General features: G+C 37.1%; 1 protein-coding gene across 1 annotated transcript in view; it reads right to left on the bottom strand.

Moving 5' to 3' along the window:
* Positions 1-2,122: 2,122 nt before the first annotated feature.
* Positions 2,123-14,144, bottom strand: part of HSF5 (heat shock transcription factor 5) — a 31,368-nt gene continuing 19,346 nt past the window's right edge. The window contains exons 4-6 of the mRNA XM_069481128.1: positions 12,744-13,265; positions 10,829-11,006; positions 2,123-2,193 (exon numbers count right to left, since the gene is read on the bottom strand). Of these exons, the coding sequence (XP_069337229.1) occupies positions 2,123-2,193; positions 10,829-11,006; positions 12,744-13,265 (771 nt within the window). The remainder of the gene's footprint in view (positions 2,194-10,828; positions 11,007-12,743; positions 13,266-14,144) is intronic.

Genomic DNA, 14,144 nt, shown 5'->3' with positions numbered 1-14,144 from the left:
CTTAAGGTGCTGAAATACTGAGGTGCTAGTCAGGAACCTTGTTAGTTGACTAGTTGTGTCAGACCCTACTGGCTAATTCACATGAAGATTTTATTATACCTTTTGCCATTTTTCCCAAGTCATTAATGACAGCTTTAGTTGATAGGTACCAGGCATGTGAGTATAGCAGGAGATCCAGCTCCTTGGTCTGTTGTATTCATATATAAAAAAGTTTGGAAAGCTGATTAAGGCATTTCATTAATTAAGCCTTTAAACCACTGAAACTAAATCTATGCCAAGGTTCCTGCTTGACACATGTTCCTCAAAAGATATTATTCTCAACATATATAAAGCTAAGAAAGCCATATTTAAGGGAAGAAATATCACCTACACAGTATATCAGTTCTTCAACATGACAAAGAAAAGGCAAAGTTCCTTCATTTGGAAACTGAGTTTCCTCTTCACATACTCTGTCAAAATATACAGTCTGGCCAAAAGATGTAGGTGTCTTGATAATTTGTTCATCTTTTAAACCTTGCTAATAAAGATGAATAAATGCCCACCACATGGACATCAACTAGTCTAATCAAAGGGACTAGACAGGTCACTTTTCAGAATCTACTTTAATATCTGAACTGAGTCACTGCAGACCAATACAGACCTCACCCTTTTCCCAAAAAACTAGATCTCTGTAGCACTTCTAGGGTTTAACATCATTGGGAAGGCACAATGCAATATAAGAAATGAACTGTTACACCCACAATGGCTAGTATAGCACTATGTCATATAACTAAGTGCCTTTTCTTTTAATTAGTTTCATATTCCTAGGCTTTCCTTTTGTTTCTGCAGTTCTTATTTGGAGAACTGAAGCAGAATCCAACAAGAAAGTTCTAGTCAATTTAGAAGACTTTAAATCAGAAAGTTTCTTGCTGTCATTGGGTGAGCAAGTAAGAGATCAACCACAGAAATTGGACATCCAAGATAACCTTCTCTCCTAAAAAACAGTCCCACAATCCTACTACTCAAATTTAGAATCCTATAGAAGGGATAAGAAAAAATGTTATAGTCTATCCCACTATCCAAAATTCTAAATATCAGAGGCATAGCTTCTGCTAAATGACTGCTAATCGGTTTTTCCCCAAATTTGCACACAATACCTTATATAGATGAGGATTTATACTTATTGAATGTAAAAATCTAAAATAAGAAAACACTGTGTTAAATCTCTTACTGTTTTTTTACACACTGTACATTTCCCCTTCAAAATAAAAATATTACACATGCATCCTTTATCCTTCTATCCTGCAATAAAAATATAAAGCTTTAAAACCTTTAAATCTATCAGCATTTAGAAATATAATTATATTAAACAAGTTAAATACTTTTCTTTAGAAGACATTTAAATAACTGATGCATTAACAAAACCTTCTTACTATTTATGATAACATATCATTAAAATTAAAGAAAGATAGGAAAATAGAAGAATGCTCCCATTAATATAAAAGAATCAGGGGCTGTTAAGTGTGATAGATGGTCCAAGTCCGATGCCTGGCTCTTGAAACAGAATGCTGGGTTAGGAAGTAAGAGAATTTCCTGGTTAATCACTTAGAAAATTAGCTCTTTCCCAGAGTTTCTTCCTTGGAATTCCTGACCCATTTAGACCTGTGATCTGGGTGACCCCACATGTCTTTGTTTCTCACACAATCTTGTCTAAAAGGATCACACTGTGACTTGAAACAGAGAGACTGAACTCCCCACTGGAGTGGTGCTGACTTCGGTTCGAGAGTGGCAGGACAGCACATCAGCACACGCAAGGATTATTCTCCATTACCACAGACGCAGCAGTTGGGGATGCTTCTTGACTGTAACAGAAGGCCAGGACTTCTCATTTGAAAGGGATCTGGGCAGCAAAAAAAACATGGCTGCTGGATGTTTAGTAGTTTGTCAAGGCAAATAATCTGAACTGAACAGCTGTAGTAAACAGCAAATTCCCAATTCTCAATTAACAAAATTCTCAATTAACAAAACAAAAAATACTTTTTTTCCTTAACAGAACTGAAAAAATCCCAACAGTGTGTCATGTGCAAGGCTAGTATGCCTCCAGCTACAGCTCGTGCACAATGTCACATTTGTCATCCATTCCTCACTCTTTTAATTCTTCCTCCTTTGGAAAGTGCTCCTGCTTGCAGGCCACGTCCACCAGCAGATGAAGATCTAGAAAGAAAGGATAGTTTATACTCACTCTTAGCCTCTCCATAGAGTCCTATAGACAAGTCTTCAGACGAGAACAAATTGCCTATGTCTCACCTGTAGAAATGACTCTAGAATTACACGGTCCCATCAGATTCTCAATTTTAGGGCATTCGCGTAACTCTAAAGCACACTGATGCAGGCCATTTGTTAACCCAAAGAGAGCAATAAAATTTAAAGTTTCTCTCCCTTTCAGTGTGTGGCCAAGTCCCTTTTCATTGCAATTGCTTTTCATTACAAGTGAAAAAGTAAGGAAAAATGTCAAAGGGATCAAAGTGAAGTAAACACACAAAAATTCATTTCTTCCATGCTGTAAGGATAGGTGGGTGGGTTATGGGAATGTGAAAAGGTTAATTCTTTCAGAAAAGCAATGTTAAAATAAGTAATCACTACTTTTTCGAAAGTTGATTGCCTACCTAAAATTCCCATTTATTGACTAATGCAGCTGAACTCTTATGGAAACACTTACCTGAACTGTCTAAGGCTGTAGTGAGGTATGACGATGCCACTGCACCCTAACCCGGGCCATTAAGTAAGTCCTTGTCTAAGATCATGTATTGAAGTAGAGCTAAAAGGCCTATATGAAGAACACAGGCAGCAATAAAAGGAACCCAATGTGGCTTCTAGATTCAATCTAATTAGTGTACAACTTCTAGAGCAACATGACCAGGAGGTCTTTTTAGGTTGGTTTTGAAGGTTACAATTTTGCCCTGGCATTTGGTAATTAAACTATACAGAATGAGCCCTTTATTTCATTCTATTCTTTTTTTTCTTTTTATTCTCATCTTTTCTTATTTTTTTATTATTCACTTTGACATTCAGACTTTATTTCATTCTAGACATAAAGAGACTTTTGTCACTGTATTTGTGGAGCACAGCTCTGCAGAATTGATCCACAGTCTGGGCAGGACAGCTGATTCAAATAAAATGGAATTCTAATAATACCTTTGAGAAAATCTAGAGAGCATTTGGAACAGTACCTAATTTGGGCCATATTTTGTAAAAGATAGACCAGTCACTAGGAGCAGGTGCTCACTCATCTGGTGAACTACAAGCTATCCATAAAGAACAAGTAATTTATCCTGATAAGCACCCTGCAGAGGGAGAGTAGACCATCAGTTTCATTTAAAATTGGTTTCTTGTACATCCATGATCATTGCAGTATTGAACACAATAGCCAAAATGTGGAAGCAATCCAAGCGCTCATCAACAGATGAATGGATAAACAAAATATGGTACATACATACAATGGAATATCACTTAGCCTTAAAAAAGAAAGAAATTCTGTCACATTACAACATGGATGAACCTTGAAGATATTATTAATTAAAATAAGCTAATCACAAAAGGACACATACTCTATGATTCTACTTATATGAGGTACCTAGAACAGTCAAATTCATAGAGACAAAAAAAAGTAGAATGGTGGCTGCCAGGGACTATTGGTTAGGAGGTATGGAGTTTCAATTTGGAAAGATGAAAAAAATTCTATAGGTAGATGGATGGTGATAGTGATGCTTCAAATGTGAATGTATGTACTTAATGCTACTAAACTGTAAACTTTAAAATACTTTGTCAGCCAAGGTTCAGAAATGGCCTCTCAAGGACGGGAACTGGCTGATCGCTTCCAAACTGAAGGGACACCAATGATGATCGGGGGAGTTTCGGCCCACACAATACTAGGAGTTGCATGGAATGAGATAACAGGGCAGAAAAAATTTCTGATTCTAGATCCACATTATACAGGAGCTGAAGATCTGCAGGTTATTTTGGAAAAGGGCTGGTATGGATGGAAGGACCCAGAATTTTGGAACAAAGATTCTTACTGTAACTCATCCCTTCCTCAGCGACCAAATATTATCTTAAGTGTCTTGGAGTCAAAGACTGCAGTAAAGTGGTACTATTAAATTTACTAAAGAATAAGTTTCATTTCAGATTTAAAAAATGGTTAAGATAGTAAATTTTCTGTAAATTTTATAATTTTTAAAAGATTACTTTTTTCCAAGGCTTTTTAAAAAAGCACATTAGTAAGATAAGAGTATATAATAATAGAGAAAACAAGAAATTCATTTATTTATTCAACAAGCATAGAGTTCCACAGGTAATAGTCTAGGTCATGGGGCTACATCAATGAACAAAACAAAGTCCTTGCCCTCAGGGAACTAACCTTCTAGAAAGGGGGGTGGGAATTACAGAAAATAGCAAGCAGTGATAAGCACTATAAAAGAAAAACAAGAATAAAGAAGAGACATGGAAGGAGGGCAGGACATGGGAATAGGGTGCTGTTTCAGATAGCATTGTCAGGAAGGTTTCTATTATTGGCCAGCATTTAAGCAGGGAACTGAATGAAGTGAAGGAACACGCCATGTGAACATCTGGGCAAAGAACATTTCAGGCGCAGAGAACAGCAAGTGTGAAGGCAGGAATGTGTTTGGTGCTCAAAGAACAGTGAAGAGGCTGCTACAGCTGGAATAGATGAGGGAGGTGGAAGGTGGCAGGACATGACGTCAGAACAGTTGCCAGGAGCCAAATCATTCAGCAGCTTGTAGACCACAGTAAGGATTTTTAGATTTTATTCTAAATGTATGGAAAACTATTAGAGAAATTTAAATAGCAAAATAATTACAGATTTTAAAGGGTCATTCTGACTGCTATGTGCAGAAACAAAACGGTAGAGGCCAACAGTGGAAGCAGGAAGACCAATGAAGAAGCCACTGCAGCCATCTAGACAAGAGAAGATAGTTGCTTGGACTATGGTGATAGCTTGTAAAGGTGGTGAGAAGTGGTCAGATTTTGGATCTACAGAGAGCTAAGACTTGCTGATGGACTAGATGTATAAGGGAAAGGAGTCAAGGGAGATTCCAAGATTTCTGCCTGACTAGGTGACTAGAAGTACTATTTATAAGTAAAATGAATAAAATTGGGGGAAGTGTAAATCTGTTACGTTTGAGACACTTATTGGACATCCAAGATGTAGTGTAGGCAATAGGGTATACAAGCCTAAAGTTCAGAGAAGATTGAGACTTAAGATATAGCTTTAGGTGACATCACTATAAAGGCCATAATAAAAGCATGAGACTGGTTGAGATTACTTAGGAATTGAATAGAAAGAAAGGAGGTCCAAGACCTGAGCTCTGGGGCTAATCAATATTTATAAGACAGGTAAATAGAAGTGGATTCAGTAAAATAAACTACAGAATTGGCCAGTGATGTTGAAGGAAAACCACAAAAGGGTGATGTTCCAGAAGCCAGAAGAAAGTATTTCAGGAAGGTTGAAGTAATCTGTCCAAATGTTGCTCAAGGAGAGTAAAATGGGGGCTGAGAATTGACTACTGGATTTGGCAATGTGACAGTCATTGGAAACCTTGTCAAGAGCAGTTTCAATTGAGCAGAAGGAATAAAAACCTGTTTGGCGCAGTTGAGGTAAAGGTATGTTTTCATGGAGCTTTTCTCTAAGAAGAGCAGGAAAAATGGAGCAATAGCTAGATGGAAATATGAATGAAGGAATGGTGAAAGTAATTATTTAAATACAGGACCTGTGAAGACATGTTCGCATGCTGACGGGAATTATCTAACATAAGATAAAATGTAATCCCAGTACTTTGGGAGGCTGAGGTGGGAGGATTGCCTGAGCCTAGGAGTTTGAGACCAGCTTGAGCAAGACCCTTCTCTATAAAAAATTTAAAAATTAGCTGAGTGTGGTGGCATGCACTTGTAGTCCTAGCTACTTGGAAGCTGAGGCAAGAGGACCCCTTGAGCCCAGGAGTTGGAAGCTGCAGTGCATTGCTGTGATCACACCACGGTACTCCACCCAGGGTGACAGAGAGAGGCCCCATCTCAATAAAAAAAAAAAAAAAAAAAAAAGATAAAATGTGATTATTGAAGAGTAAGCAGGATAGCAGTGGGTGCTAAGTTGGAGTACACAAAAGGGGATGGGATTCTGCGTACTGATGGAAGGACTGGCCCTTTTCCATTGTAACAGGAAGAAAGGCAGAGGGTAGGGTTACAACCGGAGGTAGACTGATAGATATGTTGGTGGGAAGATCTGAAAGTTCTCTTCTAGCTGCTTCTGTTTTCTCGTAAAATAAGAAACAAGGTCATAGCCATGAATGAAGAGAGAGGAAGGGTGTTGGAAGCTGGAGCAGAGAGAAGATGTGATAGAATGGCTTTAGAGCAGCGGTCCCCAACCTTTTTGGCACCAGGGACTGGTTTCATGGAAGACAATTTTTCCACGGATGGGAGTCGTGGGAGGCTTTTGGGATGATTCAAGTGCATTACATTTATTGTGCAGAAAAACCTCTCTGCTAATGATAATCTGTATCTGCAGCTGTTCCCTGGCACCAGCATCACCACCTCAACTGCACCTCAGACCATCAGGCATTAGATTCTCATAAGGAGCGCACAACCTCGATTCGCACACGTGCAGTTTACAGTCGGGTTCGCCCTCCTATGAGAATCTAATGCCACAGCTGATCTGATAGGAGGCGGAGCTTATGTGGGGACGCCAGCGATGGGGAGCAGCTGTAAATACAGATGAAGTTTCACTCACTCACCTGCCACTTACCTCCTGCTGTGCGGCCCAGTTCCTAGCAGGCCATGGACTGGTACCAGTCTGTGGCCTGGGGGTTGGGGACCGCAGCTTTAGAGAACAGGGAATATATTGACTAGGAAATATTATAGGATTGATGCAACACTAAGAGCTCGTGTGAATTTAAAGTAAGACTAGTCATCTGAAAAGTAATTCATGGCAATAAACATGAGAATATCAAGTATTATAAAAATAATAGTAATTATTGCTAAAATTCTATTGATACTATGTAGTGACTACTTACTATGTAACCAGGCACCATACTAAGCCAGTTATATGGTATATACCATTACCTGTTCAAGGTCACAGTAAAGAAAAGAATCCAGATTTTAATTCAGGTTTATCTAACACCAGAAGCTCTCTTGCTCTCCACTATGTTGTACTGGCTCTCATATGCAGTATGTAAATCTTACACACTAACTTTGGTTAAGGTCACTTGATGCCATAGGACCTCATATATAGCCATGCTTTCATAGACCAACTGTTAGGCTAAGTTCTATCACAGAGAGTACTTTGCAACTTCATGAATTGTATTTTCTGCTTACACTTTAATTACAAAACTAACTTTTTTAGCAGAGTTAGGTTCTAGCTTAATCATAAGTCATTTGTTCCCTGCCCCTAAAAAAATGAAAGTGTGATTAGGTGTCATAATGATGCCAGTATTTCCCAACTCTTATGTTTCAAAACAGGAAGCCAAGGTCAATTAAGACTCATCAATCAACACCACTGACCAAAGGATAAGGCTTTACTTAGGAAAAAACCAACAGGAAGAGTTAATAAAGATAATTAACGTGCTAATTATTTTATCAGTTACATTTATAACTATAATATACAGTGAAAGAGAGGAAATTAGTATTTTAACAGCAGGCACCAGAGTTCCTCTTAGGAAGGTGACTGTCTTTGTTGAGGAATACATCTTGACAGGCTGTTTTTGGCTGGGGAAGATGAAGCCTCAAGGACATCAGAAAATAGAAGGTGTACCTAGCCTTCTCTGCCTAAGTATGCACAGGAATTGAGGGCCTGGGGAAAGAGCAGAAAAAGAGACCAGAAAAGAGAAGGTCTGGTGTTAGTACCAGGAAAGAATGCATCATGGCAGAGGCCATATTGACTGATGACAAGGAAAGGCGACAAAGTGGTAAGGTGACTGAGGCCTTTTAAGAAGAGGGATGGCTAACAATCCATTTAAAATTATTTGCAGAATTCTAAATATAAACCCTTTGTACCTCACCAAATCTTCAGAAAAGTATGCTACACGCACAAATGCCTAGAGTAAATGCTTGGGGGAGGCTAAGAATCAAAGCAAGGGGGCCAAGTTCTGCATCTGGTATGGCATGGAACAGACCGCTGAGATCCGCTCAGGGAGGTGAGAGAGGGACAAGCCTGGAATTAAGCAGAAGCAGAAACTCAAAAATAAAAGCCACTGTGAGCCCTAGTAATTCTCAGAAATCTTGGAAAGGCATTTTTGGTGTAGGATAAGTTTAGTTTGAATCAATCATATCTAAAACTCAAAAGTCACTTAATATCTGGGATATAAATATTTTTTTAAAAAAACATTCTGTAAATTGCTCATTTCTATTATTTTGAGGCTTTTTATATTCATGCTATAAGAATACTTTAAAGTATTTAAACTATGTCTAGTATATATATATGTTCTTTAATTTTAAAAATATAGAAAAATACAAAGGGGGTGAAAATTTCCCATAATCCTACTATGTATACACACACACAAACTGAGAAGTTAAAAATACCCCCATGCCCTCAAATTCTATCTTCTCAGGGGTAACCAGTGTATTTATCCATTTTATCATATACTTCCGGACTTTTTTCTATAATTTTACTGTACATACTTTATTTTTTTCTAGACAAGGGGATGTACTGGACATACTGTGCTGCAACTTGCTCGTTCACTTATTATAAAGACTTCCTATCTCTCCAGGTCACAACGTATCAAGCTACTTTATTTTCTTAAATAGTTGCATAGTATTTGATTACATGAATTTATCATAATTTATCTAGTTCCCTATAGTCAGGCATTTATGCTTTTTCCAAATTTTTGCTATTATCTTGAACTTCTGATCTCAAGCAATCCTCCTGACTCAGCCTCCCAGAGTGCCAGGATTACAGGCGTGAGCCACCATATCCAGCCATAAATTTTTGCTATTATAAATGACACTATAGTAAACTTCTTTTAAGTACCTTTGGGAATATACATATTTCTATAGAAGAGATTCTCAGGAGTAGTGTTCCTGAGTCAAAGCACATGAGCATTTCAGTTATTTACAGATAATGCCAAATTGTCCTTCAAAAGGCTGTCTAAATTTACATTCCAATTACAGTGTAGAGGAGGTTCCTTTTTCCCTATGCTTTCATCAAACCTTGATGTTATCAATAAAGTTTGGCCAACCAGACTGGCAAAAATTTTTGGTTGATTTAATTTGCATTTCTCTGATTACTGCAGAGGTTGAACTTCTTTTTATATACTTATTGGTCATTTGTATTTCCTATTCTGAACTGCCCATTAATATCATTTTATTTATTTTTATTGGGTTGCCTTTTTCTTTTTGATTTGTAGGAGCTTTTTCTGTTGTCTGAATACAATGCTCTATATTTTGTGCTGTAAATATTTTTTCTTAGTTCATGTGACAGAGACTTCTAGTTGTCTCCTAATATTGATTCTCATTCTTTACATCATGGTATCACAGTCATGTGCTGACTAATGACATTTTGGGCAATGATGGACTGCATATATCATGGTGATCACATAAGATTATAATACCATATTTTTACTGTACCATTTCTATGCTTAGATATGTTTAGATCCACAAATACTTACCACTGTGTTACAACGGCCAACAGTATTCAGTGCGGTAACATACCGTATGGGTTTGTAGCCTAGGAGCAATAGGCTATACCACACAGCCTAGATGCATAGTAGGCTACACCATCTAGGTTTGTGTAAGTACGCTATGATGTTCACACAATGATGAAATCATCTAATGACACATTTCTCAGAATATACTATATGTCAGGCTGCGGGTGGTTTAGGACACAGCAGGCTTGAATGTTGGTGATCTTTGCTATCCATGCCAAAACATTTGGTAAAATCATTACCTATGATACCCTGGAAGGCAGATCACATGCCAAGTGAGCATACAACTATAGGGGAAAATATTCACAAAATTCACAATGCGTTAACTATTTCTTAACACATTCAGCAAAGCCCTAAAAAAAGAGATGAGCTCAGGCTAGAGGCACCTGGTGTGCAAGCAGAGATGGAAGGGAATAGTTCTCCACTTGTGGTTGACCACCTATTGACTAGGTTCAGTAATTTGGGTCATACATCCAACTGCTTCAATATCCCAATCTGAAATAGTAGTAAGAAGTGCCTTTAAACAGGGCCTCAAACTTTCCTCAAGCACCTTTTTTAAGATTCTCTGACAGACACAGCAAAGATAGGATTACAGGTGTTATTCTCCCAAGCAAACCCACTATTTCATGTGATCTCAGTATAGGTGCCATTGAGTTAAAGAGAGGGGATGAGCAAACTTATACTTCACAGAATCTTTATAATGTGCTCAGGATAATATCTTTAACGTCCATCTAATTTTCTCCTGGGACAATCTAAGCACATTCCCTCTTGCCTATAGTGTGTGAATAAGAGAACAGGCACATCTGTAATTACAAAGTCTTTGGCATCTGAAGATAACTATTAAATCACCCTTCATTCTTGCCTTCCCCAAGTTAAATAATCTAAATTCCTTTGCTTTTTCTTATATGTTCAGTATTTTTGAAAGCTCAAATTCTTACATACAATATTAGGAAAATATGATATGCTTCATAAGGATAATTAAGAACAAATACAGAGTTAAAATTACAGCTAGGTAAAAATAGCAATGTGACAGGCCCAATAACATTATGAATAATATGTGAAGACCCAGAAAAACTGTCATTCATATATTAATTCTACACCTTGGTTCTACTTGTATCATTCTGGGGCATAATAATCCTTACCAGGGGACTTTCCTTGTTGTGAGTTGCTCCGTCGTTCTCTGTATCTGGCCGGAGTGGATAAAACTGTGTCTTTACTCGGCTTGCTAGCAGGCCCGATTTCTGAAATGAGGAATCCCATCTGTTCTGAAGGCAAGATATTCTCAGGTGGACTGGGCTGGCATTTTATACTGGCATCCACCTAAAATATTAAACCCACTCATTATTTTGAGATTTCCCCAAAATATCTACTAAAAGTTAAGATATTTTATCAAAGGAGTTCTATTACAGGAACACAATCTAACAAACTTGTAAGGCTTTTCATGCTGATGAATGATACCACCTTTGTTATCTAAATATTCAGTAGTAAGATGTACATTTCCCTATACACAAACCACTGAAATGCATATGGAGCTAAAATATTTACTTATGATCAGGGGAAGATTTACCTGAGGCTTGATTTTTTTTTAACTTACAAAGGTAAGATATTTTAACCATGATTTGTTAAGACCACTACCTTTTTTCACTCTAGCATAAGGTCCATTAGAATTCCCCTCCTGTTTGATATTGGAATGGCCATAGGCATGATCCTCTTAGATGGTGTCAGTGGGGTCTGGGCACTTTATTCTATTAATTTTGCATTCTTTGTTTTTAAAAAGGCCCTGGAAATTGTGTACGCTTCAGCCTCTATAAATTCTGCCCAGTTTATAAGATATGAGTTTCTTTCTTGGAGTTTCTAAATTTTCTTTGGAATGTTAAATTCCTTTGTCAAGGTGATTAACTTCTGAAATACTTTATTTCTTTACTTATTTTAAAATAAAACCATGTAATGAAATAAAGCTAAAAGTTAAAAACACAGCTTTCAAGATATATTTGTTAATGAAAAAGTTACTCTGTGTGAATGCAATTTTAAGATACAAAATCATTCAGATGTGACTATGAAGGAACAAAGACAAATTCTGTGTTCTTTCTACAGGCATATTTAAAACATAATAGGCCTATCTTTTGTCTACTGAATTTACAATATTATCTTAACATATAATCTATTGGCTCTAATAGGCTCAAAAAAGAATAATGAGTTGATAGAAACTTTAAGATATTTGGATCTAAAATTAGAGCCAATAACGCTGCAAAAAAAGCAAAAAAAAACCTGCCAGAAGTTATCTTGGGAATTTCTAACAATGAAGAGATTTTCAGTCCCATTAAAGAAAAAAATCCAAAATAAAAAAACATACACGTATCAGGCTAAGATCAAGAAAAAAAGTAGGAAAAAATACTTAATTCACAAAATGTGATTTTAATTTAGATTTACTTTTGATGAATTATTCTTACTAAGTATTTAGAATCAAAGTTTGTTGATTTTCTGGTCATAAACTAGCAATAATAAAGGAATTAGCCTCTACCTTCAAAATATGTCCCTCAAACTAGAGTCAGAGTTCTGCTTTAGGAATGCAGATATTAGTAAGGAAATTTGAACAAAAATTCTCACAAGTTAGAGTTCAATGATGCTATAAAAAAGAAAAGACCTCCAACAATCTCCTTACCTCCATTCTACAAATGGCTAGGAAATTCCTCATAATATCTGTCAAATAAATCATCCCTCCAGGGTAATGGAATTGTATCAGCCAGGTATACCTAAGTCCATTCAAATTGAGATAGGAAGCAAAAACTCAAGGAATGTTTTTAACAATGCTCAATCAGACTGCCTCTCTAGAGGTTGACTTCAGACCATAACACAGTGAGAGGATGCCTGGGGGTTAAGATAACTTCTTTCTGAATCTTTTGTGCAAAACTACTGAGACATGATCCTTCTGGAAAGCATAATGAATTGGTGTTAAACCCAAATAAAATCTGGACAAACTTTCTACTAGAATAGTCTTAAGCAAGAAGCACTAGGTACCTTGAACTTTATTAGGATTATTTTCTTTGCCCCCTTTACCTGGTGTGTGCTGAACGGTAGCCCTTCCTGCACAAATACTACTGAAGACGGAGATGGATTATGACTTAGCTGCTCCTTCAGTTTGACATGAGCTTGTTGGATGGCTGCAGATTCCTGCATTGTGCTATTTTCAACAGGCTGAGCTGTGTGGATGGTATAGATGTACTCAGGTGACTGTGGTAGAGAGCAGGTAATTGCTTGTTCTGTGCCGACCACAAAAGACGTAATATCTGAGCCTACAGGAGTAAGTGGTTCCAGCTGGCTAGCCTGACTTGTGGAAGATGGGTTGCTGTTGTTTGAATTAGCTAGGATATGCTGGCCTCTGTTGGACTGAGATGTCGGGCACTGATTCTCAACAGGCTCCACCTTTACCATCTCCAATTTAGGGGAGGAATGCAACTCATCTACTATCTGAAAGACAGCCTCTAGGTTTACTTCTGTCTTTTTATTTTCATCAGTAGCACTGCAGGGCCAATTAGAAGGCAGAAACTCAACTGGATAGGAGGATTGCATTGGAGGATTCTGGGAAAAGAGAAAAAATAGGACTGTTTGGATAAAAAATCAAATATGAGATTAAGGAGGAAAGCAAAAACATTCAGACTGATGAACGCTAAACATAAACAGATTAAACTTAAAGCTCACCAAGAAAACATGAATGTTAATCTACTTTTCAGCAATGGCAACTTCAAATCTACTGTTAACATTTACTTGGCATCTATTATATGTCAACCACACTATGCTAAGTTTTATACTGGAATGGACCAATAATTATCAGGGTTAAACTATACAAAACCAAAAAGCTATAGTACCCAACTGCCTATTTGCTGATAAAATGTCTATATACCACATTCTTTCATATATGTTGATAGACAAAAACATCACTTGTATGTATCATATATTGTTTTAGAAATTCAGTACGGAAATTTCAAGCACAAGATGCTCACAAGTCCACCGATCCTTCTATAGATTCAGGTGGAGGTACTGATATTCTGTTCCAAATGGTCTGGGAAAAGATCAATGAAATATCAAATATCCTTTGGTTCCTGGAATTGTATATTTTTAATAATAAAGCAATAGACTAAAATAGCTGTTGCTTTTAGACTTATATCCATAAGATATATTCTCTTACACATAGTGCTTTGCACAAATAGGCATTCAATACACACTTGGTGACAAAGATCTAAAGCTGTGAACACAAAATACAGAAAAATAGTGATTAAATAAAACAGGTAATGAATTGACGTTGCCCAATGCAGAGCTTTGCACAGAATAGGCATTCAATAAATGTGTGATTATCTGAGATTATAAACATAAAATACAGAAGAGCTATGGTTAAATAAAACATGCAGTGAGTTGATGTTGCCAAACATACTACAAAGATTGTGTCAATGATTTTTAGAA

Source organism: Eulemur rufifrons, chromosome 9 (genome assembly GCF_041146395.1).
Source record: "Eulemur rufifrons isolate Redbay chromosome 9, OSU_ERuf_1, whole genome shotgun sequence".
Lineage (NCBI taxonomy): Eukaryota > Metazoa > Chordata > Mammalia > Primates > Lemuridae > Eulemur > Eulemur rufifrons.
This window is presented reverse-complemented; position numbering and strand designations above follow the sequence as displayed.